The sequence below is a fragment of the Macaca thibetana genome, chromosome 11 (assembly GCF_024542745.1).
Source record: "Macaca thibetana thibetana isolate TM-01 chromosome 11, ASM2454274v1, whole genome shotgun sequence".
In the NCBI taxonomy this organism is placed as follows: Eukaryota; Metazoa; Chordata; class Mammalia; order Primates; family Cercopithecidae; genus Macaca; species Macaca thibetana.
This window is the reverse complement of record NC_065588.1, coordinates 52,451,601-52,479,517: the sequence shown is the minus strand read 5'-3', so window position 1 is coordinate 52,479,517 and position 27,917 is coordinate 52,451,601. Positions and strand designations below refer to the sequence as shown.

Genomic DNA, 27,917 nt, shown 5'->3' with positions numbered 1-27,917 from the left:
GGAGGCGGCGGCCGCGGCGGCGGGAGGCGGCGGGAGGCGGGCGGAGGAGGAGGCGGAGGAGGCGGGAGCTGAGCTGAGTGGGGCGGGCGGCGGCGGGGCCCGAGCCCGAGAAGATGGCGGTGCGGAAGAAGGACGGCGGCCCCAACGTGAAGTACTACGAGGCCGCGGACACCGTGACCCAGTTCGACAACGTGCGGCTGTGGCTCGGCAAGAACTACAAGAAGGTACGCGGGCCGGGCCGGGCCGCGCGGGGACCGGGGGCGGGACAAAGGGACCGCGGCCCTGCAGCTCCGGGATCCTGCCCACCCTCCAGGCGCCCCAGCCCCTCCCCTGCGGCCTTCGGAGCAGCCCCCCGCGCGCCCTCCCGCGCGCCCGCGCCCCTCCCCCAGCCTCCCTCTCCCCGCACCCCTAGCCTCCGAGCCTAGCCCCCGCCCCCACTGCTGCGCCCTCTGCCCCTTGTTTTTCTCTACTGCCCGGCAGGCCCCGGTGCCATTAGCCCACCTTCCCCTCAGCCATCGCCCTCCTGGCTCTTCTGGGAGAGGCGGCCGGCCGGGTGTGGACCGAGTGCCCAATGGGTTCCCCCGCAACCCGGAACGTGCCCGCCAGAGCTCCCCATGGAGCCGGGTACCGGTGGGGCTGAGGCCTCCCCGGTGCTTTGTGTATGTTCAGAGAGAGGATGGAAAGCAGGAGGGTAAACAGTCACAGAGCAAGCCGTTGGCTGCTCATCAGCTTGAAAAAGGTCCCCACCCAGGAATCACCTGTCTCCGCCGCTCATCCCCCACCTTCATCTAAGAGGCAACAGAATCTCTCAGGGAGCTGGGGTATAGGAGTTCCTGGGTAGCGACCCCTTCCAAAACCTTTCCTCGATTTTGCAGTGAAGTCACCCTGCAACCTAGCTTTGCAGTACCGTGGGTTTGGGGTCAAGAGGTTAGGGTGAGCGTTCTATCTCTAGCCCCTCACCCCTAAACCCCATAACTGGCGATCATAAGGTAGTGAACAAAGGGTTTAAGAATCCTTACCTGTCTTTTCTACTAGACCTCTTCGTGGTGTCGTCTTTGTCTCTAGGCCTGGTTTTCCCTGGAAATAGTCTGCCTCTCTTTTTCTCACTACCCTCAGAGAGGGGTTCTCTTTGTGGCTTTCTTTCAGCTCCCCATTTCTTCCTGCCGGCTTTGCAGCTCGTCAGAAGTGTGCTTAGTGGCTTAGGAGAACTTCCTACTGATCCTGATTATGAGCCTGGCCCTGCCCTTGGGGTCTCTCTGGGTGTCAGAATCTTGACAAATAGCTGCTATTTCTATGGCTTGTCTCTATGCCTGTGAGAGGCTCTTGCTTTGACCTTTTGCAGGGAGATCAAGCTAGGGGCTGAGCCTCCGGCCTTGGTGGGGATTGACAACTGTGACCTGGTTCAGCTTCCGTGCTCTTAGCTCTTTGTCATTTACCTTTCCCTTCACAGATCTATCTCTTTTCACCTCTCACTGAGAGGCGCTGTCTTCTTTGTGATGAGGGGGGAGAAAACGGGTCAAAAGGTAAAAAGAAAGTCTCCTGGCTCAGGTTCAAATTATAATGGAAGGCTAGGATGCTACTAGGTAGCGAAGTGTGGAAATATTGAGGTAGAGCCAGGGTTACTTGTCTCGGATACAGTTTCCTCAGACAGGGTAGATGTTTTCTTGCTCTTCTCCATCAGGCTGGTGAGTGGATGGCCCTTCCTGTCTAGGAGGGCTTATGAAGACCTTTATACCCAGTCTTCAGGAGCAAAATGCACAGGCTCACTCTCAGTCAGCTTGCCCTCCTTCACTTCCTTGTACCTTTTCTTGTTAGGCTACGTTATAGGGGGAATCATGGCTTTACACAGATTTCTCCTAAGAAATGTCTCTCTTAGAGCTCCAAAGGTATTGCTTCCATGATCTGAACTCTATAAACCTCCAGAATTTTAACAACCCTCAGTGCTGTTGGTTGAGGATGAGGTGCCAAGATAATAGGGTCCTGCAACTCTAATTTCAGAGTGTAGCTGAGGAAGAGTAGTAAGCTTCCCTGTTCTCCCCAACACTGGCCATCTGGGCTGGTGACAGCAGAATTTCAGCTTCCTGGTTGGGATGTCCAGAGCCTCCCTTTTGCCATTTTCTTTATAGAGACTAAATAGGGAGAAAGGCACTGTTTTCTTTGCTCCAGATACTTCCAGAGCCCCTGGGGGAGAAATGTGGAAGATAGTGGACAATTTATCTGAGATCTATTTTTCTTTCCTTTCCCTCTTTTCCGTTAGTATATACAAGCTGAACCACCCACCAACAAGTCCCTGTCTAGCCTGGTTGTACAGTTACTACAATTTCAGGAAGAAGTTTTTGGCAAACATGTCAGCAATGCACCGCTCACTAAACTGCCGGTGAGTGCAGAAGTAGGAGAGAGGGCGGGGGGTGGTGGTGGTGAGTCCACCAAACTGGAGAGTTGTATTTTAAAAAAAGATTTGTGAATTTTGTAATTTTTGAAATTTGGGTTATTTTCTACCATCCCTATCCCTGGTCAGGGCATTATTGGCTTGGCCTAGTCTCCAGTTTACCATTCTTTTTGTCTTAGTAATACTTTGTGCAACAAATTATTTCAGAGTGCCTGGGATCAGTCCACAAGTCTCTCATGGCATGGTTAAAAGCGGACTTGAGATTTGGATTTGTGTGGGCTTGTGTTCAAATTCTGGCTTTGCTACTTGATGGCTGTGTGATCTTGGGCAGCATTCATGAGTCTTGGTTCCTTCATCTCTAGATGGGATTAGTAAACCTACCTTGTAGGGTTTCTATAATGGCACCTGAGATAATCCAGTAAAGTGTTAGCACAAGGTGGTGCTTTCTGTATATTGGTTTCTTTCACTCCCCTCTTGCAGGCCACATGATGCAATGGCACAAGGGTTAAAGAATTTCAGCTTTGAGCTGGGTACGGTGGCTCACGCCTGTAATCCCAGCACTTTGGGAGGCCGAGGTGGGCGGATCACCTGAGGTCTGGAGTTGGAGACCAGCCTGACCAACATGGAGAAACCCCCCCTGTCTCTACTAAAAATACAAAATTAGCCAGATGTGGTGGTAGGCACCTGTAATCCCAGCTACTTGGGAGGCTGAGACAGGAGAATTGCTTGAACCTGGGAGGCAGAGGTTGCAGTTAGCCAAGATCGTGCCATTGCACTCCAGCCTGGGCAACAAGAGCGAAACTCCATCTGAAAAAAAAAGAGGGAGATCAGTTCAGCATGGGATTTTGTGAAAGGATTTTAAGTGATGATAGAATTTACAATCGAACCTTGACATGCTTCTTCCGTACCTTGATTTTGTAGATCAAATGTTTCCTAGATTTCAAAGCGGGAGGCTCCTTGTGCCACATTCTTGCAGCTGCCTACAAATTCAAGAGTGACCAGGGATGGTGAGATGATTCTCTCTATTCTTCTTACATTTAGTTTAGAGGAAATCCCTCCTTTTGATTGCCTGGGGTCTTTCTGGGGTAGAAATTCTTGTGAGTCTTTATTTTGCTGGGTCAGTAGACCTGACTTGTTAGGTCAGAAAAATGGTTGGGAGTCAGAGCCAAAACAGTCGCCAAGAGTGAGTGTGTACTCGAGTATCAGTGTGTGTTTTGTAGAGGAAAAGGGATTTTTAGGTTGGCGTCTGGAACCTTTTTTTTGTCCCTTTGGAGTAAGCACAGAGAGTGATTCATGGAGTTGAGATCAGTGAACCTCAGATCCCAGGTGATTTTGGCAATAGCTGTAAGCAAGCTTGCCTCCTAATTTCCCATATTAAGAAGTCATGACTGGGCGCAGTGGCTCATGCCTGTAATCCCAACACTTTAGGAGGCCGAGGTGGTTGGATCATTTGAGGTCAGGAGTTCAAGACGAGCCTGGCCAACTTGGCGAAACCCCATCTCTACTAAAATACAAAAATGAGCTGGGCATGGTGGCGGGCACCTGTAATCTCAGCTACTTGGGAGGCTGAGGCCGGATAATGGCTTGTAAAGGGGAGGCAGAGGTTGCAGCTAGCCAAGATCACGCCAGTGCACTCCAGCCTGGGCAACAGAGCGAGACTCCCTCTCAAAACAACAACAACTACAAAAAAAAGGCTGGGTGTGGTGGCTCATGCCTGTAATCCCAGCACTTTGAGAGGCCAAGGCAGGTGGATCACCTGAGGTCAGGAGTTCGAGACCAGCCTGACCAATATGGTGAAACCCTGTCTCCACTAAAAATACAAAAATTAGCCAAGCGAGGTGGTGTGTGCCTGTAGTCCCAGCTACTGGGGAGGCTGAGACAGGAGAATTGCTTGAACCTGAGAGGCAGAGGTTGCAGTGAGCCAGGATCACACCGCTGCACTCCAGCCTAGGTGACAGAGCAAGACTCCATCTCAAAAAACAAAAGTCACATGCCCTCACCTCATCTGCAGACCTGAGCTATACCACTCACTAGATTATTGCCTCTTCACAAGGCGGCGTTACGATTTCCAGAATCCATCACGCATGGACCGCAATGTGGAAATGTTTATGACCATCGAGAAGTCCTTGGTGCAGGTAATAGGCATATCCCCTATTTATCTCCCTTCCCTCAGTGAGAATCTAAAACACTCCTTTCCCGTGATCTCATTCTATTTCTTTTCTCCACAGAATAATTGCCTGTCTCGACCTAACATTTTTCTGTGCCCAGAAATTGAGCCCAAACTACTAGGGAAATTAAAGGACATTATCAAGAGACACCAGGTAAATGGTCTGATCAGGAGAGGTTTCAGAAACTCCATGACTCTTTTCCTGATGTTTTCTATACCAAGCAGCAGCCCTGAACTACCATGTTTTCTGCTTCAGAGGTGGCTGTGTCTACTTGGAAAAAGACTTGAGTTAAAGCCTTGAGTCTGTCTTTTTCTGTCTACTTCTCCCATTTTTCAGTCCTGACAGGTTTGCATTACTGTTCCTAGAGACTTATGTTGGCCTGGGGAAAAATAGTATCCACTTCTATTGAGCTAGAGATTGCTTGATTTCAGATAAATGAAATCCCTGCTCTTTAGAACTTTATAATAATGAACAGATGTCATTGATAAGGACGTACAGTTGACTTTAAATTTCCCATGTATAGATTATCTGTTCAGAGGATTATTTGTAGCAATTTTTAATTCTTTGACTTTTCTCCATTATTAGCACAATCCCAGCTGTTTCCCTCTGCCACTTAGCTGGTGTGTGCTTAGAGAATGCAAACTAACTTTAATACTATTATAAGCAAAATATGATTAGGAAGGCAGCTCTGTGGCTAAACCTTGAGTAATTCAGAGGGGACCGTAATTTACCTGCTTCTCCTTGTGCCATCTAGGGAACAGTCACTGAGGATAAGAACAATGCCTCCCATGTTGTGTATCCTGTCCCGGGGAATCTAGAAGAAGGTGAGACCTGGGTTTTCCTGGCCACTTGAGTGGATGGTTTGGACTAGGAGGCAGAGGACTAAGATCACCATTCAGTACCTGGGCTCTTCTTCTTTCAATCTTGAATCCTCCTAACACCTTAAGTTCCTATTACCAAGTCCCCTGCTACAACAGGAGAGTGCATTAGTTAGGGCTTATGTACAGTATTTTTTTTGTGTCCCTCTTTAGCTTATATCTCTCCCTTCTCTTCCTCTATCCCCAGAGGAATGGGTACGACCAGTCATGAAGAGGGATAAGCAGGTTCTTCTGCACTGGGGCTACTATCCTGACAGGTGAGGATGGGTTCCTGGGGCAGGTTTAAGTATAAGAGCCAGACCCAGAAGCCCTGGAACATCTAGCAGAGCAAGAAGCCACTCGTTCAGAGTTATTTTTAGATCACTTAATTTGTTCTCCTCTCACCTATTAAGTGAACCTCAGTCTTGGGGGAGGTTTGGACTTAGTGAACAAGCCTTGGGCTAAAACAATTGAGGCTTTATGTATGAATTGATTATCCCCACATAATTTTTGATAAGTAAATGTTAGAAACAATCTAAATGTCTAACAGTAGGAAAATGTTTCAGTAAATTTGTATATCTACTCAGTGGGCTATTATGCAGCCTTTAAAGTGATATAAAAAACATGGACAATTTATAAGTGAATATTATTAATAGTTGCAAAAAGCAGCATGTAGGCCCGGCATGGTGGCTCACGCCTGTAGTCCCAGCACTTTGGGAGGACAAGGCAGGCGGATCACCTGAGGTTAGGAGTTCGAGACCAGCCTGGCCAACATGCTGAAACCCTGTGTCTAAAAATACAAAAAAAAAAAAAAAAATTAGCAGGGCATGGTGGCGCACGCCTGTAGTTTTAGCTACTGGTGGGGCTGAGAAGTAGTATAATCGCTTGAACCCGGGCAGCAGAGGTTGCAGTGAGCCAAGATCACACTGCTGCACTCCAGCCTGGGCGACAGAGTGAGACTCTGTCTTAACAAAGCAAAACAAAAAATAGCACATAGGCTGGGTGCAGTGGCTAATGCCTATAATCCCAGCACTTGGGGAGGCTGAGGCGGGCAGATTGCTTGAGCCCCGGAGTTTGAGACCAGCCTAGGCAACATGGTCAAACCCTGTCTTTACAAAAAAAAATACAGAAATTAGCTGGGCATGGTGGCACGCACCTGTACTTCTAGCTACTTGGGGGACTGAGGTAGGAGGATTACTTGAGCCCAGGAGGTTGAGTCTGCATTGTGCCATGATTGCACCACTGCACTATAACCTGGCCAACACAGCAAGACCCTGTCTCAAAAAAAAAAAAAGTAGCGTGTAAAATATCATCTAGTATGATTATGATTATGTAAAAACAAAATTGTGGACCAGGCACAGTAGCTCACTCCTGTAATCCTAGCACTTTGGGAAGCCAAGGCAGGAGGATCACTAAAGGCTGGAAGTTCGAGACCAGCCTAGGCAGCAAAGTGAGACCCTGTCTCAACAAAAACAAAAACCCCGGCTGGACGCAGTGTCTCACGCTTGTAATCCCAGCACTTTGAGAGGCCGAGGTGGGTGGATCATGAGGTCAGGAGTTTGAGACCACCCTGGCCAAAATGGTGAAACCCCGTCTCTACTAAAAATATAAAAATTAGCCAGGCGTGGTGGCAGGCACCTGTAATCCCAGCTACTCAGGAGGCTGAGGCAGGAGAATCGCTTGAACCCGGGAGGCGGAGGTTGCAGTGAGCCGAGATTGCGCCACTGCACTCCAACCCGGGCGACAGAGCAAGAGCAAGACTCCGTATCGAAAAAACAAAACAAAAATTACTGTGAAAAAACACATATACATGTGTCAAGAGTAGTTATGTAAGGGTAATTCTTTTTGTTCTCTATTTTTGAAATGTTTCGTAATGTGCTTTTACTTCTTTATAATAAATAGAATACCAAAAAAAAAGCCAACCCAATACTTTCTGTAAATGGAAAGGATAAAAGATTTGCACTTCACTTTTCCACAATTCTATCCCATTGATTCTACTGTGTGCTCAATTTCCCATGGCAGTTATGACACATGGATCCCAGCGAGTGAAATTGAAGCATCTGTGGAAGATGCTCCAACTCCTGAGAAACCTAGGAAGGTGAGCTTTTCTTGTACCCCCTCTTCCCCAAAAAGAATGCCAGGAGCAGTCTACTCTTGGAAAGTGAAACAGAGGCTCGTGTGCCCTTGGACTTTTTCTGTTAAGGGTCCCCAGACAGAGCTGTGGCTTCCAGGCTTCTCTGCAGCATGATCTGCCTTTGTACTTTAGATTCATGCAAAGTGGATCCTGGACACCGACACCTTCAATGAATGGATGAATGAGGAAGACTACGAAGTAAATGATGACAAAAACCCTGTCTCCCGCCGAAAGAAGATTTCAGCCAAGACATTGACAGATGAGGTGACAAATCCTGTTCTTTTTTCCTGGTGCCCTTAGCATAAGTCTCAGAACAAATCTTCATTGGGGATTGTAGGCTGACATTTGTCCCGATTCTCCATCCTATAGGTGAACAGCCCAGATTCAGATCGACGGGACAAGAAGGGGGGAAACTATAAGAAGAGGAAGCGCTCCCCCTCTCCTTCGCCAACCCCAGAAGCGAAGAAGAAAAATGCTAAGAAAGGGTGTGCCAGCCCCTAGCCTGCCCCCGAGTTCACCATTCTCTCCACATCATGTTGAAGGAAGGAAAGACAAATCCCTTCCTATAACCACCTGGCCCTGACCTGGGTGTGCCGTAAATACTGCAGGTGTCCTGAGAGGGAAGATGAGGAGATCTTTAGCTACTCAGTTGTTAGTTCTGGTCCTGGCCCCACTAGAAATTTAAAGAGAGCTTTATCAAATGAAAAGCCTTTGCCACTTCCGATTAGTCTGTAATTACTGGTTTCTGTTTGTACTCAGCTCTACCCTTGGAATTCTCTGTCACTTCCCTTCCCTTGAACTTCAACTTCCAGGGACTCCTTGTCCAAGGATGACTGAGTTCTCTTTCACTCTTTCCTTCCCAGTCCCTCAACACCTTATACTAAGTCAAAGCGTGGCCACAGAGAAGAGGAGCAAGAAGACCTCACAAAGGACATGGACGAGCCCTCACCAGTCCCCAATGTAGAAGAGGTGACACTTCCCAAAACAGGTACAGGCCAGGCTGAGCTCCTGGAATCCACCCCTACTCCCCATCCTGATTCTCCTTTGCCGAACCCCGAGTGAGCTGATTTCTCAGGTCCAGCTCCCAGTCTACAGGATCCACAATTTAGTTTTTACATAATCATAATCATACTAGACGATATTTTACACGCTTTTTTTTTTTTTTTTTTTTTTTGAGACGGAGTCTCGCTGTGTCATGAAGTCTGGGGTGCAGTGGCGTGATCTTGGCTCACTGCAAGCTCCGCCTCCTGGGTTCACGCCATTCTCCTGCCTCAGCCTCCTAAGCAGCTGGGACTACACGTACCCACCACCTCACCTGGCTAATTTTTTGTATTTTTAGTAGAGACGGGGTTTCACCATGTTAGCCAGGATGGTCTTGATCTCCTGACCTCATGATCCGCCCACTTCGGCCTCCCAAAGTGTTGGGATTACAGGCGTGAGCCACTGCACCCGGCCTGTACATGTACTATTAAGTCACTACTGTGGGAACGTTATAAAACACAAACATATCTAAAAAACTGAAAAATGTAAAAAATGATAAACATGAAGTATCCAGGCACGGTGGCTCACCCCTGTAATCCCAGCACTTTGGGAGGCCAAGGCAGGCAGATCATGAGGTCAGGAGATCGAGACCATCCTGGCTAACATGGTGAAACCCTGTCTTTACTAAAAATACGAAAATTAGCCAGGCGTGATAGCACACGCCTGTAATCCCAGCTACTTGGGAGGCTGAGGCAGGAGAATCACTTGAACCCGGGAGGCAGAGCTTGCAGTGAGCCAAGATCGCACCATTGCACTCCAGCCTGGGCGACAGAGCAAGACTCCGTCTCAAAAAAAAAAACACAAAAACATGAAGAGAAATTCTGTATTCTCTCCCTGAGTTGCAGTGGATCATCTTTTGCATCCTATGTTAGAACCCCACTTTGGAGACCATTGCTCCACCAATGCTGGTTTACAGTCTGTATTCTATAGACTCACCCCAGGTATTCCAGACGTGTGTTTCAGGGGTAGGATTAGGGGTGCCACCAAGAAGAGTTCTGGCTTCCACCTCCTCATCAATCAGCTCTCCTCTCTCTGTTTGCTCCTGAGCATATGCATATGAATTCAGTTGAGGAAAGTATGCTTTCAAAAATGTTTAACACCTAACCATTCCTCCACAGAATGATTTGGTCAGATTCAGTATCAGACCATTAAAAGCTTACAGATACATAGATGGAGATAAAGACCTATCAAAGACAAGAATGATTAACGAATGTACATAGAGAAATAAGCTAATTTTTGGTTGGAGAAGTGGGGAAAGTAGCAAGCAAGTTTCAGGCCCTAGAATAATTGTGACTGGAGAGAATTACTATATTTTGCAATCAGATGAAGAAAATTTTTGGAGAAAGTAGGATCTCTGTAACTATTAGATTGAAGGCTTGAATTAGGCAAAATCTGTCTGATAAAATGACTCTCTGTTTTGGCAGTTAACACAAAGAAAGACTCAGAGTCGGCCCCAGTCAAAGGCGGCACCATGACTGACCTAGGTAAGACAGGAGCCTCTTGGGCAAGGCAGTCAGAGCCAAGGGGAGGGGAGGGCTCAGCTGCTCCCTTTTCGCTAACCTGATGGGCTTTTTGTAGGGCTTTCTTGCCCCTCAGGAGGCTTCAGCTTTACATCTTGGTCTTTGTCTTTCAGATGAACAGGAAGATGAAAGCATGGAGACGACGGGCAAGGTGGAGCCAGTTTAGAGAGGCCCTATCTCTCTATGTGATTCTGATTTGTGATTATAGAGTTCATTCTGCCCAAACTTTTCAATGCCCAGACTTTACCCACCGTAGACTAATTCTAGCTGTTGTTCAAAACTCTGACCCTTTCAGAGTCCTGGGGCCCATGACTGCTCAGTCCCATCACCTATCTGTAGTGTCCACATTCCTGGGGGGTGGGAGAAGCAGAGGGTTGCTAGGGAGGAAACAGGAATGCTGAGTGTCCAGCAGCCTCCATACTTATAGGATGAGGATGAGAACAGTACGGGGAACAAGGGAGAGCAGACCAAGAATCCAGACCTGCATGAGGACAACGTGACTGAACAGACCCACCACATCATCATTCCCAGCTATGCTGCCTGGTTTGACTACAATAGGTATGGTTGTCCCCAACTTCGCACTGAGTCCTTATTTCCCTGCCTCCAGGGGTCAACAGGCTGTTCTTCTCCCTGCCTCCTCCAAATAAGTTATTTTTTCCTCAGCCAGATAGACCAGAGTACACTATAGTTTTAGGGGAGCTCCTGGTGTCCTTTTGAGTCTTACAGCCCTGTGGGATGTTCTCCCTAAGCTTCTAACTGCAGCAATTTCGAGCTTTTTTCCTTCTTTGCCTTCTAGACTTTTCCTCCCTTGGGGCCCCCATCCCTTCAACAGTGCCTTCTTCTGAAACCACTCTGGCTTCTCTTACAGCGTTCATGCCATTGAGCGGAGGGCTCTCCCCGAGTTCTTCAACGGCAAGAACAAGTCCAAGACTCCAGAGATGTAAGGAAATCTCAGCTCATGATTCTCTTTCTCCCTCCTGTCCCCCCATTCACCCTTCCTGATCCAGTAACATTCAGTTTAGCAAACATTTCTTGAGCTCCTTCCATGAGCCAGGCACTGTGCTAGGCTTACAAAGACACAATATCTGCCTTTAGGCAGCCCTGGCCTAGCATGTAGACACATGTTCTTTAGGATTTGCCCAAGGGTGCTATTAAGCATGTTCTGTATATAACAAGTACTTACTTCAATGCCTCAAATTCTTTTTAACAGGGTATAGAGCCTTTAAATCCATATTACTGATATTGTCTAAACTGCAGATATTCCTAGCACAAGTAATAGCTTTGATTAAAGTGTAAATTACTATTACCAGGCTGGTTCCTGAGAGTAGGTTTTCATAGAAAAACAAGAGAAGGAACTAATAGAAGACCAGTTTATATAAATTAAGGGATGGAGAGGGCTCTCTGGGAAAGAAGTGTAGGAGCCACAGTGGCTCACGACTGTAAATCATCCCAGCTACTTGGGACACTGAGACAGAAGGATTCCTTGAGGCCAGGAGTTCAAGAATAGTGTGAGCAACATTGCAGGACTCCCATCTCTAAAGAAGTGAAAAAAAAAATTAGCTGGGCATGGTGGGGCATACCTGTGGTCCCAGCTACTTGAGAAGCTGAAATGGGAGGGTTGCTTGAGCCTAGGAGTTTGAGGCTACACTGAGCCATGATCATGCCACTGCACTCCAGCCTGACTGACACAGCAAGACCCCATATCTAAAAAAATGAATGAACAAGGCTGGGCACTGTGGCTCATGCCTATAATCCTAACACTTTGGGAGGCTGAGGCGGGTGGATCACAAGGTCAGGAGATCAAGACCATCCTGGCTAACGTGGTGAAACCCCGTCTCTATTAAAAATACCAAAAAAGACCAGGCGCGGTGGCTCATGCCTGCAATCCCAGCACTTTGGGAGGCGCAGGTGGGCAGATCACCTGAGGTGGGGAGTTCGAGACCAGCCTGACCAACCTGGAGAAACCCCATCTCTACTAAAAATACAAAACTAGCCTGGCATGGTGGCACATGCCTGTAATCCCAACTACTACAGAGGCTGAGGCAGGAGAATCGCTTGAACATGGGAGGCGGAAGTTTTGGTGAGCCGAGATCATGCCACTGCACTCCAGCCTGGCCAACAAGAGTGAAACTCTGTCTGGAAAAAAAAAAAAATAGCCGGGCATGGTGGCACGCATCTGTAGTCCCAGCTAGTCTGGAGGCTGAGGCAGGAGAATCGCTTGAACCTGGGAGGCAGAGGTTGCAGTGAGCCAAGATCATACCACTGCACTCCAGCCTGGGCGATAGAGCAAGACTCTGTCTCAGAAAAAAAAAAAAAGTTAATGAACAAATAAATAAAAGTATGGGTTTGGGGCTCGAAAGTCTTCATCTCCTTCAAGATTTTGCCTCAGGCCGGCTGAGCGTGGTGGCTCACACCTGTAATCTCAGCACTTTGGGAGGCCGAGGCAGGCTGATCATGAGGTCAGGAGATGGGAGACCATCCTGGCTAACACAGTGAAACCCTGTCTCTACTAAAAATACAAAAAAAATTAGCTGGGCGTGGTGGCGGGCACCTGTAGTTCCAGCTACTTGGGAGGCTGAGGCAGGAGAATGGCGTGAACCCGGGAGGCAGAGCTTGCAGTGAGCTGAGATTCTGCCACTGCACTTCAGCCTGGGCAACAGAGCGAGACTCCATCTCAAAAAAAAAAAAAAGATTTTGCCTCAGGCCAAACCTGCTTGGCTTTGGATAAGACGTGGCAATCTTCTTTGGTTAGGAATACTTGAAGATAACCACATTGATGAGGTGGGTGAGACTGAGAACTGAACAAGTTTTCTTCCTAGGTATTCCACAGCTTGCCTTCTCTGGTGGTCCCTCCATGTTTTTTCCTCATAGCTTGCTGTGGTTCTTTCTTCTTCTCTTCCTGGAGAAAGCAGTATGTGTGAAAAGAAAGTAGTGATCAGGCCGGGCGCGGTGGCTCAAGCCTGTAATCCCAGCACTTTGGGAGGCCGAGACGGGTGGATCACGAGGTCAGGAGATCGAGACCATCCTGGCTAAAACGGTGAAACCCCGTCTCTACTAAAAAATACAAAAAACTAGCCGGGCGAGGTGGCGGGCGCCTGTAGTCCCAGCTATTCCGGAGGCTGAGGCAGGAGAATGGCATGAACCCAGGAGGCGGAGCTTGCAGTGAGCTGAGATCCGGCCATTGTACTCCAGCCTGGGCGACAGAGCGAGACTCCGTCTCAAAAAAAAAAAAAAAAAAAAAGTAGTGATCAGATGAAATGAATTCAACATGACATGCAGGCAGGGTTGGAGTAGGAACTGAACTCTTGGTATAAAATAGTAAATGATGGGCTCGGTGTGGTGGTTCACACCTGTAATTCCAGCACTTTGGGAGGCCGAGGCGGGGCAGATCATGAGGTCAGGAGTTCGAGACCAGCCTGGCCAATATGGTAAAACCCCATCTCTACTAAAAATACAAAAATTAGCTGGGTGTGGTGGCACGCACCTGTAATCCCAGCTACTTGGGAGGCTGAGGCAGGAGAATCACTTGAGCCCAGTAGGTGGAAGTTGCAGTGAGCCGAGATCACGTCATTGCACTCCAGCCTGGGCAACAAGAGTGAAACTCCATCTCAGAAAAAAAAAATAGTAAATGATGATAATTGCCTACATCTGGGAGCTTAATATCTCCCAGGCACTATCCTAAATGTCCAACATACATTGAGTAATTTAATCTTTATGTCAACGAAGGTTGATATCATCTTCAGTTGACAGATAGGGTACAGAGGAGTCAGGTCACCTGCATAAAGTCACAGAGCTAGTAAGTAAAACCAGGATCTGAATCCTTTAATCTGGCCCATGATCTGAAAGTTTACACTGTACCACATAATAGCCGCCATTTTTTTTGAGCCCCTACAGTGCCCCAGGCACTGTACTAGTACTCTATAGACCTTTCATTCTCAACGGATGTTCCATTTTACAGATGAGGAAACTGAGGTTTAAAAAAAATCGAAGTAAATTGCCAAGGTCCTCATGGTAGAACTGGGATTAGGTCTTTTCTTCAAAACATATGTTTTTTACCATATTATGCTAACTAGCTGTGTGCATGAATAAGGACTTCCTTATTAACATCTGAGTTTGGAAATGAGTACTTTTTCTTAACTTCTAATTCCTTGTTTAAAAATTGTATAAAATGGCCAGGCGCAGTGGCTTATGCCTGTAATCCCAGCACTTTGGGAGGCCGAGGCAGGATGATCACCTGAGGTCAGGAGTTCAAGACCAGCCTGACCAACATGGAGAAAACCTGTCTCTACTAAAAATACAAAATTATCCCACCGTAGTGGCACATGCCTGTCATCTCAGCTACTGAGGAGGCTGAGGCAGGAGAATTGCTTGAACCCAGGAGGCGGAAGTGACTGTGAGCCAAGATCACGCCATTGCACTCCAGCCTGGGCAACAAGAGTGAAACTCCATCTCAAAAAAAAAAAATTGTATGAAATATCCATAAGTATAGCCAAGGAGATAATTCATTTAAAGAAAACACCATCAAGGAAAACTAAGACCTATTTGAAACCCTTTCATCTAGCACATAGCAGGCACTCAGCGTATTGAGTCAAATAATCTACTTTTTTCCACCTTTATCATGCAGGAGAAGTCGTTAGCTCTCTTACCATTTTTTCCTTTAGCCCTTTAACAAACATTTATTTTTTTTTCTTGTTTCTCTCTCTCTTCTAAGCTACCTGGCCTATCGAAACTTTATGATTGACACTTACCGACTGAACCCCCAAGAGTATCTTACCTCTACCGCCTGTCGCCGAAACCTAGCGGGTGATGTCTGTGCCATCATGAGGTGGGTCTTGTGGCTGAGGGGAAGGGGGTACATGAAGATGCCTGCCTATGGATGTGTTTTGACAACAGTAGAGATGCCAGCAAGGAACATAGAGGAGCAGGCAGAAAAAAACACCTCTAGAGAAAGGTGAAGTACAGGTTTGGGAATGAATGACTTGAGGGATTAGCAGTGGCATTCTCTGAAGTGTAGAATATAGGACAAAGAAGGAGCACGTGTGTAATTGAAAGCTACTGGTTCAGGCCAGGTGTAGTGGCTCATGCCTATAATCTAAACATTTTGGGAGACCAAGGTGGGAGGATCGCTGGAGGCCAGAAGTTCGAGACCAGCCTGGGCAAAATGGCGAAACCCCATCTCTACAGAAAATGCAAAAAAATTAGCTAGGCGTGGTCGCACGTGTCTGTGGTCTTAGTGACTCAGGAGGCTGAGATGGGAGGATCACTGAGCCCTGGAGTGGAGGCTGCAGTGAGCGGTGATCACACCACTGCACTTCAGCCTCTCTCAGGGATAGAAAAAAAGAAAGAGAGGGAGAGGGAGGGAGTGGGGAGGGAGGAAGGGCAAAGAAAGAAAAGAAAAGAAAGAAACTGGTTCAGTTTTACTAGCTATTCAGGAAGAAATGTTCAGTAGGTAGGTGGATCTAGAGATTGGCCCAGGCTGGAGATGTAGACTTGGGTGTCACTGGCATTTAGGTGGTAAATGAACAACTGGAGTAGGTAAAATTTCCTAAGGAGTACAATGAACAGAGGAAAAGGCTGGGGTTGGGTAGGGAGGGGGTTTATGCCCCAACTTCTACCCCCAGTTTTCCTCTTCCTCGTGCACCTTTCTGGCTATCCGTGTGACACTGTCTCTGCCTCTCTCCGCACAGGGTCCATGCCTTCCTAGAACAGTGGGGTCTTATTAACTACCAGGTGGATGCTGAGAGTCGACCAACCCCAATGGGGCCTCCGCCTACCTCTCACTTCCATGTCTTGGCTGACACACCATCAGGGCTGGTGCCTCTGCAGCCCAAGACCCCTCAGGTAGGGTGAGGTACTATGGGGACGGGGCGGGGTTGGGAAGATTGGGCTTCTTTGAACTTTTCTTTTTCTGGTTTTTAGGCTAATGGTTCAGGAGTGTTTTGAGGCTTCTTCCTTTTCCATGGGATGCAAAGGGCCACAGGAATCAGCCCCATGTGTTTAGCACCCTCTCTCAGCCTTTGTACCTAAGGCTGTAATTGCTGAGGGAGAAGAGATTATCCTTTTACTCAAGGAGCAGACAGGCTAATGTAGGGGATTCAATAGATAGAGAAAAATGGCTTAAAATTAACTTGCATGAAATTTTTAAACTTTGTCATCTTTGCCACATTTTTTCATTTTTGCCTCATAATTATCACCTTCTTTTTTTTTTTTTTTTCATTTCCACTTCATCCATTACAAAATTTAGGAAGAAGGTTATGTGGCTTGCCCAAGGTCACAGAGTACCAACTCTAGGATTAGAACGTAATTGTCCAGCTCCTAAGAGAACCTGTAAAGATAATGTGAATATATATGGATATCATGCCAATGACATGTCTTACTAATCATGAAGGGAACATGGAACAGTGGCATGAGTGCCCCCAGAGCTTGCGGGCCGCCCAGCATTTGGTCTTGAGGCCTCCAGGGCCTTGACCTGGTCATTTCCTGCCCAGCCTCCATGACGCCAAGCTCTGTCCCCCAGGGCCGCCAGGTTGATGCTGATACCAAGGCTGGGCGAAAGGGCAAAGAGCTGGATGACCTGGTGCCAGAGACGGCTAAGGGCAAGCCAGAGCTGGTAGGTGGGGTGCAGACCCTGCTGGGCTGCTCATTTGCCCCTTTATTGGGGGGCCCCTGCCCGGGAAGAAGAGACATGAGAGCAGAGGAACTACAGCAGTAAGGGAGGAAGTCCCACCCAGGGGTGTCCCTGGCTTTGGGAAAGAAGCTCCTTCTGTCTGTTTTTTCTCTCTGTCAGCCCCTGGCTCCCAGTGGTCACTTGTACTCACCTCTTTCTTTCCCTCCACAAATAGCAGACCTCTGCTTCCCAACAAATGCTCAACTTTCCTGACAAAGGCAAAGAGAAACCAACAGACATGCAAAACTTTGGGCTGCGCACAGACATGTACACAAAAAAGAATGTTCCCTCCAAGGTAGGAGGTGGGGGCCGACTTTAGGGGTAGAGAATGTTCACTCCTCAGAGGTCACAGGCTCCTCTCTTCTGACCTGCCTGTGTTTCCCCTGCAGAGCAAAGCTGCAGCCAGTGCCACTCGTGAGTGGACAGAACAGGAAACCCTGCTTCTCCTGGAGGTAATTGGGGCAAAGAAAAGAGTTTTTCTCTGGAAACAGAAGTGGGCTCCGTGTAGAGGCTCACACCTGTAATCCCAGCACTTTGGGAGGCCAAGGCAGGAGGATCGCTTGAGCCCAGGAGTTCGAGACGAGCCTGGACAACATAGTGAGACTCTGCCTCTATGAAAAATTTAAAAAATTAGCCAGGTGTGGTGGCACACACCTGTGGTCCCAGCTACTCAGGAGGCTAAGTGGGAGGCTTGCCCAGGAGGTCAAGGCTCCAGTGAGCTGTGATCATACCACTGCACTCCAGCATGGGTGACAGAGTGAGACAAGACCCTGTTTCAAAAAACAAACAAACAAAAAAAGAAAACAGACATGTTGAAGTTGCTGGCCACACTTGTGAGTGAGGAGAGATCGTGGAGTTTGGCATGAGCAGAGCATGATCTTGCCCTGTCTCTCCCGTTCCCAATGCCTGTTGCACCTGCCCCAGGGACCAGCTCCAGGCTGGGGATTTGGGCCATTTCATTAACTTCATATCCTTTCTTAGTGCTACTTCAAGATCCCTCTTGGACCTAGCAGAGTACACAAATACCAGAACATAGAGAGCTTTGAAACCAGCTGCCCTTAGTAGGATGGGGGGAGTCGGCCTTCGAGAAAAGTGGCTAAGTAAGCGGAGTTATGTCTCCACCACTACCACCAGGCACTGGAAATGTACAAAGATGACTGGAACAAAGTGTCCGAGCATGTGGGAAGCCGCACACAGGACGAGTGCATCTTGCATTTTCTTCGTCTTCCCATTGAAGACCCATACCTGGAGGACTCAGAGGCCTCCCTAGGCCCCCTGGCCTACCAACCCATCCCCTTCAGTCAGTCGGGCAACCCTGTTATGAGCACTGTTGCCTTCTTGGCCTCTGTCGTCGATCCCCGAGTCGCCTCTGCTGCTGCAAAGTCAGCCCTAGGTAATGGGGGTGGGCGGTTCCACCTGGCCTTCTTAGTTTGCTTTTGAAGGGCTAGTTACTCAGACTGTGAATCCTCTCAAGTTTGGCTGCCCTGCTGTCCTTGTCTGTGCAGGCCTCAGCTCGGGCATCTGTCTAGGCTCCATACTGGCTTAGATAAAGACATGGGCTTGTGAGTAAGCTTTTGCAGGGATTGCCAGAACTGTCCCCCTGCGCCACTCCCAGCCTCATCCTTTCTGGGTCTTACAGAGGAGTTCTCCAAAATGAAGGAAGAAGTACCCACGGCCTTGGTGGAGGCCCATGTTCGGAAAGTGGAAGAAGCAGCCAAAGTAACAGGCAAGGCGGACCCTGCCTTCGGTCTGGAAAGCAGTGGCATTGCAGGAACCACCTCTGATGAGCCTGAGCGGATTGGTAAGGCCAGGCAGGTTCCCACATTTCTTGCCTTTCACAAGAGCCGGAGCCACCTGGCCTCCCTGTGCCATTTCTGCCTCAAGTTGGCATCAGAGTACAACATGAATGAGAAAATCGGTAGGGTTTTTATTTTCCCCATGAGCTTACCTCAGGGGCTCTGGACCTCTACTGGCCCTCTCATGAAGATTTTGGGTAGAAAAATCTTGGCCTGTAGAAGGGGCTATTAGAAAAGTCTTGTGAAGGCTGGGCGCGATGGCTCACGCCTATAATCCCAGCACTTTGAGAGGCTGAGGCGGGTGGATCATGAGGTCAGGAGTTCAAGACCAGCCTGGCTAAGATGCTGAAACCCCGTCTGTACTAAAGATACAAAAATTAGCTGGGCGTGGTGGCGCGCACCTGTAATCCCAGCTATTTCGGAGGCTGAGGCAGGACAATAGCTTAAACCTGGGTGCCAGAGGTTGCAGTGAGCCAAGATCAAGGCCACTGCACTCCAGTCTGGGCGACAAAGCAAGACTTCGTCTCAAAAAGGAAAAAGTCTTGTGAAGGCTGGGCGCAGTGGCTCATGCCTGTAATCCCAGTACTTTGGGAGGCTGAGGTGGGCAGATCATTTGAGCCCAGGAGTTTGAAACCAGTCTGGGCAACGTGGCAAAATCCCGTCTCTACAAAAAAATACCAAAAAAATTAGCCAGGCGTGGTGGCATGCGCCTGTAGCCTCAGGTACACAGGAGGCTGAGGTGAGAGAACTACTTGAGCCCAGGAAGTCAAGGCTGCAGTGAACCATGATTGTGCTACTGCACTCCAGCCTGGGCGACAGAGTGAGACCCTGTCTCAAAAGAAAAAAGGTGTTATGGAGAAGCTGGGTGCAGAGGCTCACACTGTAGTCCAAGCTGCTCAGGAGGCTGAGGTGGGAGGATTGCGTGGGCCCAGGAGTTTGAGACCAACCTGGGCAACACAGCAAGAACCTGTGTCTAAAAAAAAGAAGAGTGTTAGACACAGACGACTGTGTATTAGACATTTCCTGTTTTCCTTTTCCCATGGGCCCAGAGGAGAGCGGGAATGACGAGGCTCGGGTGGAAGGCCAGGCCACAGATGAGAAGAAGGAGCCCAAGGTACGGAGGGATTGCTGGGAGCTGCAGGGGCTGTGTGCAGCACTGTGGTGATGGGGGAATTGGCCTTGTTCAGCTTAGGTGGGCAAGGGCTGGTTTTGGACGGGGTTGTCTCCTAGAATGAAATCACCTCCGAAGTAAGAGGAATAAATTTAGTTCCCTGTCTGGCTCCTCTGTGTGAGAACTAATCACCCCAATCCCTGATAACTCTCCTTTTCTATCACTGGAATTTCAGGAACCCCGAGAAGGAGGGGGTGCCATAGAGGAGGAAGCAAAGGAGAAAACCAGCGAGGCTCCCAAGAAGGATGAGGAGAAAGGGAAAGAAGGTGACAGTGAGAAGGAGTCTGAGAAGAGTGATGGAGACCCGATAGGTGAGCCTCCCACAAGGGTAGGTGGGGGTGCAGGGAAGAGAGGTGAAACTGTGGGGCTAACTTAACCCTTGTCCTGGCCCAGTCGATCCGGAGAAGGAGAAGGAGCCAAAGGAAGGGCAGGAGGAAGTGCTGAAGGAAGTGGTGGAGTCTGAGGGGGAAAGGAAGACAAAGGTGGAGCGGGACATTGGCGAGGGCAACCTCTCCACCGCCGCTGCTGCCGCCCTGGCTGCTGCCGCAGTGAAAGCCAAGGTGAGGCCAGACCTTGAAGACCTCAGGGAAGAAAATGCCCACTTCTCTAATCTCATGTTACTTAGAGGAAATCCTTCCTCACTCACACCTTAAATAATGCTGACCTATTTATTTTTAATTTTTAATCTCTGGAGGAGGTAAAGTTAGTCATCCCTTCTCTAAGCTTTAAAAAAATATGTCACCATTGGGCCTGTTTTCAACCCTGTCGGTATTTGACTCCGTGTTACCCTTTGCCACAGTATCTCCATGTTTTTTTTGAGACAGAGTCTTGCTCTATCAGATCTCGCTCACTGCAGCCTCCACCTCCCAGGTTCAAGTGATTCTCCTGCCTTTGCCTCCCGAGTAGCTGGGATTACAGGCGCACAACACCATGCCCGGCTAACTCTTTGTATTTTTAGTAGAGACAGGGTTTCGCCATGTTGACCAGGCTGGTCTTGAACTCCTGACCTCAGGTGATCCACCCGCCTTGGCATCCCAAATTGCTGGAATTACAGGTGTGAGCCACCACGCCCAACCTCCATGTTCTTTTATTTATTTATTTATTTATTTATTTATTTATTGAGATGGAGTCTCACTCTGTTGTCCAGGCTGGAGTGCAGTGGCACAATCTCGGCTCACTGCAGCCTCCACCTCCTGGGTTCAAGCGATTCTCCCACCTCAGCCTCCCGAGTAGCTGGGATTACAGGCACTTGCCACCATGCCTGGTTAATTTTTGTATTTTTAGTAGAGACAGGGTTTCACCCTGTTGCCCCAGGCTGGTCTCGAACTCCTAGACTCAAGGGATCTGCTCGTCTCAGCATCCCAAAGTGCTGGGATTACAGGCTTGAGACACACCGCACCTGGCCAAAATAATTTAATTTTTTAAAAAGGCTGGCCGCAGTGGCTCACACGTGTAAGTAATCCCAGGACTTTGGGAGGCTGAGGCAGGTGGATCACCTGAGGTTGGAAGTTTGAGACCAGCCTGGCCAACATGGTGAAACCCTGTCTCTACTAAAAACACAGAAATTAGCTGGCGTGGTGGCGCATGTCTGTAATCCCAGCTACTAGGGAGGCTAAAGCACGAGAATTGCTTGAACCCATGAGGTGGAGGTTACAGTGAGCTGAGATCATGCCACTGCACTGCAGCCTGAGCAACTGTCTCAAAACAGTGAGACTGTCTCAAAAAAAAAAAAGACATGGTGGCTCACACCTATGATCCCAGCACAAAAAAAGTCAAGCCCTTTCACCATGAGTTGTTACCACGGCAAGTTTGTTCTTATACCTGCCAGCATCCACCCTACCTTTCTTCTGTATTGTCTTCAGTTGGGTCCTCCCACTGATGTGTTGTCTCATTCCTCCTTCCCTAGCACTTGGCTGCTGTTGAGGAAAGGAAGATCAAATCTTTGGTGGCCCTGCTGGTGGAGACCCAGATGAAAAAGTTGGAGATCAAACTTCGGCACTTTGAGGAGCTGGAGACTATCATGGACCGGGAGCGAGAAGCAGTGAGTAGCAGGAGCCCTGGAACCCTGCTGTGCTGTGCCTCAGTTTAAAATCAGAGGGGCGTGTGTGTGTGTGTGTGTGTGTGTGCGCGCGCGCGCGCGCGCGCGTGTTTCAGTGAAAGAGAGATAAGCAACAGTTGGGAAAGCCTGAGACTGACAGGGCTTCAAAGCAGAGCAGGGCAGGAACAGGGCAGGAGTAGGGCAGCCAGTTAAGGACAGTTAAGTGGTCTCACAAGTGAAGTCTGGGGACTGAGGTCCCACAGAAAGTCAGCTCCATGAGGCAGGGACTCTAGTTGGTTGTTTTGATTGCTGTATCACCAGGTCCTTGAGCAGTGCTTGACCCATAGTAGACTCAAATAGTGATTGAGTAAATGGGTTTAAGGAATGATGAGAGGGTTAGGGTCTCAGATCCAGGAGGTACACTTGGAAAGGGAATGGAACAGACACAGTGTTGAACCATTTTGTCTTTGGAGGACATAAGAAGAAACAGACAATAGGGACCAGGCATAGTGGCCCACATCTGTAATCCCAGTACTTTGGTAGGCTGAGGCAGAGGATCACTTGAGCCCCCCCAGGAGTTCAAGACCAGCCTCGGTAACATAGTGAGATCCCTGTCTTGACAATTTTATTTATTTATTTATTTATTTATTTATTTATTTGAGACAAGAGTTTCGCTCTTGTTGCTCAGGCTGGAGTGCAATAGTGTGATCTTGGCTCACCACAACCTCTACCTCCTGGGTTCAAGCGATTCTCCTGCCTCAGCCTCCCCAGTAGCTGGGATTACAGGCATGCGCCACCACGCCCAGCTAATTTTGTATTTTTAATAGAGATGGGGTTTCTCCACGTTAGTCAGGCTGGTCTCGAACTCCCAATCTCAGGTGGTCGGCCCACCTCTGCTTCCCAAAGTGCTGGATTACAGGTGTGAGTCACCATGCCTTTTTTTTTTTTTGAGATGGAGTCTCACTCTTTCGCCCAGGCTGGAGTGCAGTGGTGCAATCACAGCTTACTGCAACCTCCGCATCCTGGGTTCAAGCAATTATCCTGCCTCAGCCTCCTGAGTAGCTGGGATTACAGGTGTATGCCACCATGCCCAGCTAATTTTTGTATTTTTAGTAGAGACAGGGTTTCGCCATGTTGGCCAGGCTGGTCTCAAACTCAACCTCAGGTGATCCGCCTGCCTCAGCCTCCCAAAGCGCTGGAATTACAGGCAAGAGCCACTGTGCCCAGACCAAAAAATTTTTTAAAATAAACAAATTAGCCGGGCATGGTGATGCGAGCCTGTGGTCCCAGCTACTCAGCAAGCAGAGGTGGGAAGATCGTTTGAACCCAGGAGGTCAAGGCTGCACTGAGCCATGTTTGCACCATTGCACTCCAGCCTGGTTGACAGAGTGAGACCCTATCTCGAAAAAAAAAAAGAATAAAAAGAAATAAAAGATAGGGATCTCAGAGAACTTAAGGTTTAATGGGAGACATCAAATGAATATACAATATGGAGACATCAGAAACAGTTAAGAAGGTTTAAAGTATCTGACAGGTTCACGTTAAGAGATTGCACATCGGCCGGGCATGGTGGCTCATGCCTGTAATTCCAGCACTTTGGGAGGCTGAGGCAGGTGGATCACAAGGTCAGGAGATCGAGACCATCCTGGCTAACACAGTGAAACCCTGTCTCTACTAAAGAATAAAAAATACAAAAAGTTTGTATAGTTTGGCATGCTGGTGCGCACCTGTAATCGCAGCTACTCGGGAGGCCGAGGCAGGAGAATTGCTTGAACCAGGTAGGCGGAGGTTGCAGTGAGATCATACCACTGTACTCCAGCCTGGGCGACAGAGTGAGACTCAGTCTCAAAAAAAAAAGAGAGATTGCACATCAAGTTTCTAAGTCCTGAGATCATAAAATAAAGCTAAAGTTCAGAGGCAAATGAATTGATCTGGAATAGCTTCCTAAGAACAGTGAGTTTTTAGTGAATTTTGAAGTAAGAAAAGAACTTGAGTTGACAAAAGGAACTGGAAGCATTTTCCAAAACAAGGTAATGGCAAGTTCAGAGCTTTGTAGCTGAAGTGAACTGGGACCAGGTTAAAGTCATTGCAGTAAGAAACCATATGGGCACCCAGGAGACATAAAGGTCATGGGAATTTGCACGAAGTGGGGTGGGGAGGACAGAGGAGGCACAAGTGCAAGATGTAGATTTTGGGAACCTTCTGATTGAGAGGCAGGATCTTTCAGAAGAAGACAAAGCAGGGGTCAAGGCATTTGCCTTTGGGATCTGCTGAAAATTGGATAACAATACACAATTGGCACTGGCAGCTGGAGTATCAGAGGCAGCAGCTCCTGGCCGACAGACAAGCCTTCCACATGGAGCAGCTGAAGTATGCGGAGATGAGGGCTCGGCAGCAGCACTTCCAACAGATGCACCAACAGCAGCAGCAGCCACCGCCAGCCCTGCCCCCAGGCTCCCAGCCTATCCCCCCGACAGGGGCTGCTGGGCCACCCGCAGTCCATGGCTTGGCTGTGGCTCCAGCCTCTGTAGTCCCTGCTCCTGCTGGCAGTGGGGCCCCTCCAGGAAGCTTGGGCCCTTCTGAACAGATTGGGCAGGCAGGGTCAACTGCAGGGCCACAGCAGCAGCAACCAGCTGGAGCCCCCCAGCCTGGGGCAGTCCCACCAGGGGTTCCCCCCCCTGGACCCCATGGTAAGTGTCATGTTCCAGAACTTTTGTTGACTAGAAGAATCCAGGTGAATGTCCCAGTTCCCCTCAAAGGGAATACAAGATGAGTCTGGAGATGAGGTTAGCCTCAATTTCTATAGATGGGCCCATCTCTCTTAGGCCCCTAAACCAGCAGGAATCCTTCCCCAAACTCGAGAGCTTTGGAATTTTGTTCACTTACTCTAGTGTCAGAAAAAGGGAAGACAGAGCCAAGGAATGGCTAGATTATCCTTGTTTGTAAAAGTGAGTTATTCTTTGGGAGGCAGAGGCGGGTGGATCACGAGGTCAAGAGATCAAGACCATCCTGGCCAACATGGTAAAACCCCATCTCTACTAAAAATACAAAAATTAGCTGGATATGGTGGCGGGCACATGTAGTACCAGCTACTCTGGAGGCTGAGGCAGGAGATTGCTTAAACCTGGGAGGTGGAGGTTGTAGTGAGCCAAGATCGTGCCACTGCACTCCAGCCTGGCGACAGAGTGAAACTCCGTCTAAAAGAAAAATAAAAAAGAAAAGGCGAGTTGTTAAGCAACATTTTATACCTAACTTTCTCCATCTCTCATCTTTATTCTTAGGCCCCTCACCGTTCCCCAACCAACAAACTCCTCCCTCAATGATGCCAGGGGCAGTGCCAGGCAGCGGGCACCCAGGCGTGGCGGGTAATGCTCCTTTGGGTTTGCCTTTTGGCATGCCGCCTCCTCCTCCTCCTCCTGCTCCATCCATCATCCCATTTGGTAGTCTAGCTGACTCCATCAGTATTAACCTCCCCCCTCCTCCTAACCTGCATGGGCATCACCACCATCTCCCGTTCGCCCCGGGCACTCTCCCCCCACCTAACCTGCCTGTGTCCATGGCGAACCCTCTACATCCTAACCTGCCGGCGACCACCACCATGCCATCTTCCTTGCCTCTCGGGCCGGGGCTCGGATCCGCCGCAGCCCAAAGCCCTGCCATTGTGGCAGCTGTTCAGGGCAACCTCCTGCCCAGTGCCAGCCCACTGCCAGGTGAGAAGGGGCCAAGAGGGGAGAAGGGTGAGGGAGAGGGGTCCACATGGAGGGAGGGTGAGCGGGCAGGTGGGGGAAGAGGTCAGGTACTAGACTTTCCACAGTCTTTTTTGAACACTCTGGTAAAATTAGAATACAGGAGGAAAGGCCTCTCTGGCTGTCCTCCCCCAGTCCCCAGCCTGGCAGCTGCCACCTTTGGGATGGTATTGGGGCCTTTCACTGGTGGGTCATGGAGCAATCCTGTGGCAGAGAGCATCTCAGTTGTAAACTTGAAAAGCAGCTGTTTGCATGATGATTGTCATCCCTTTGCTTATTCCTATCACGTTCAGATGCCCCATTTAGAGAGTCTCCTTTCTATCAGTTTTTCTCAGTATGAGGTAGAAGAGGGTGTTGGGAACAGAAGTTGAACATTGTGGGTACCTCATTCATCCACCCAACCACTGCATGCCATGCCCGGTTCTGTCTGTATTGGTCTGGGTCTGGAGCCCTCTCTCCTGCGCACTCTAACTGATTCATCTTACTTTTCTCCACAGACCCAGGCACCCCCCTGCCTCCAGACCCCACAGCCCCGAGCCCAGGCACGGTCACCCCTGTGCCACCTCCACAGTGAGGAGCCAGCCAGACATCTCTCCCCCTCACCCCCTCTGGAGATCACGGTTCCAGGAACAGCCCTTCCCCCACCACTGGGACCCTCCCCAGCCTGGAGAGTTCATCACTACGTAAGGAAAGCTCCTTCCGCCCCTCCAAAGCCCTCACCATGCCTAACAGAGGCATGCATTTTTATATCAGATTATTCAAGGACTTCTGTTTAAAAGATGTTTCTAATGTCTGGGAGAGAGGATAGGATGGGAATGCTGCCCTAAAGGAAGGGCTGGTGAAAGGTGTTTATACAAGGTTCTATTAACCACTTCTAAGGGTACACCTCCCTCCAAACTACTGCATTTTCTATGGATTAAAAAAAAAAAAAAAAAGAGTAGATTTTAAAAAGCCACATTGGAGCTCCCTTCTACCCACTAAAAAATAACCAATTTTTACATTTTTTGAGGGGGAGTGAGTTTTAGGAAAGGGGAATTAAAATTCCAGGGAGAGCTCTGGGGATAGAACAGGGTGCAGATTCTGTCTCTCCCCAAGCCCCTTTTTAGTGACTGAGTCAAGGCCCCAGCTCCCCTAGCCCACCCTACACTGAGCTTATTCGAGTTTATTCGTACTAATGATCCCTCCTGCGGCTTCCTCGTTGTTGCTGTTTTAGGCCACCCCAGCTCAGCCAATGATTCCTTTCCCTCTGAATGTCAGTTTTGTTTTTAAAAGTCACCTGCTTAGTTGATGTCAGCGTATGTGTATTTGGTGGGGAAAACCTAATTTCGGGGATTTCTGTGGTAGGTAATAGAAGAAAGGGCAGTGGGGGCTGTTCTCCTTCCTTCCCTGGGCTGTATCCATGGACTCCTGGAAGGCGCAGAGAAGGGAGCTGTAAGAGGATGCGAAGTTTTAAAACCTGAAATTGTTTTTTAAAGCACTTAAGCACCTCCTTATTATGACTTGGTGGGTCACCCCTTAGCCTCCTCCCTCTCCCACCAAGACTGTGAGAACTTCAGCTGATAGCTGGGGGCTCCCCAGATGAGGATGCAGGGATTTGGGAGCAGTGGAAGAGGGTGCCCAACCTTGGGCTGGACCAACCCTTGGCTCGGAGCTCAACTCTGCTTCCTGCATTCCTGCTCCACGTCCCAGCTCCTCCCCTGTGACTGGAAGGCAGGTGTGCCTCCAGGCTCTGCACTGGTTCTTCTTGGTTCCTTCCACCAGGCCCTTTGTTCCTCATGTCCCCGTGTTTCTCTCCCTCTGCGTCTTAGCACCTTTCTTCTGTTCAAACTTTTCTGTAAATTTTCTTTTTTTTTTTTTTTTTTTTTTTTTTTTTTTTTTATAAATTAATTTGCTTTCAGTTCCATCTTGTGGGTGCATTCTGTGTTCTTCTTACCTGTGGCTGTCAGGCAGGGGGACTGGGATTGGAGCAGCTTTCCTGGAGTCCTTCACAGCGGCGTTTACCCGGGCCGCAGAGACATTATGCAAGCCACAGGGCCTAGACACTGCGCCTCCCCACAAAACACGAACAGCAGCACAGATGTCAAGACTGTGTGCTGGTATAGGAGCAGAGGCTCTCACCTGCCCTAAAAGCTGTTTAAGACTTGGAAGGACATTCCCACAATAATGGAATTTTGTATCTTTATCCCTTCAGAAGTAGTGGTTTCACTCCTTCCCTTATTAGGGAGGAGGCAAGTCCCTTACCTCCTTTTGTTGTTATTGGCCCTTCGCCCTGCTGAGGTGATGGACAGGCTTAGGCAGTGCTAATAATGGCCTGGTTTTAGCTCCAGTAAACACTCCACAGGCTTCCCCACAAAAGGCCTTACTGGGAGCTTGGGAGGGCGGGGGCCAGA

General features: G+C 48.9%; 1 protein-coding gene across 7 annotated transcripts; it reads left to right on the top strand.

Moving 5' to 3' along the window:
• SMARCC2 (SWI/SNF related, matrix associated, actin dependent regulator of chromatin subfamily c member 2) lies at nucleotides 1-27,430 on the top strand. Of its 7 annotated transcripts, none has more exons than XM_050749112.1 (30): nucleotides 13-224; nucleotides 2,258-2,377; nucleotides 3,311-3,396; nucleotides 4,443-4,524; nucleotides 4,618-4,710; nucleotides 5,312-5,381; nucleotides 5,623-5,692; nucleotides 7,437-7,512; nucleotides 7,681-7,812; nucleotides 7,918-8,033; nucleotides 8,412-8,536; nucleotides 10,014-10,073; nucleotides 10,223-10,260; nucleotides 10,537-10,667; nucleotides 10,978-11,049; nucleotides 14,821-14,934; nucleotides 15,797-15,950; nucleotides 16,627-16,719; nucleotides 16,955-17,071; nucleotides 17,166-17,228; nucleotides 17,911-18,169; nucleotides 18,416-18,577; nucleotides 19,622-19,686; nucleotides 19,919-20,054; nucleotides 20,137-20,303; nucleotides 21,650-21,784; nucleotides 24,090-24,471; nucleotides 25,063-25,146; nucleotides 25,426-25,491; nucleotides 26,025-27,430. In XM_050749112.1, exons 1-30 carry the CDS (start codon nucleotides 114-116, stop codon nucleotides 26,099-26,101), a joined length of 3,456 nt encoding a protein of 1,151 aa, XP_050605069.1. In that variant the 5' UTR covers nucleotides 13-113; the 3' UTR covers nucleotides 26,102-27,430. The 7 variants fall into 7 exon arrangements, with proteins under 7 accessions (XP_050605063.1, XP_050605069.1, XP_050605068.1 ...); XM_050749111.1 differs by having other exon boundaries at nucleotides 16,952-17,071; XM_050749106.1 differs by having other exon boundaries at nucleotides 1-224; nucleotides 16,952-17,071; nucleotides 25,063-25,491.
• Nucleotides 27,431-27,917: the final 487 nt, after the last annotated feature.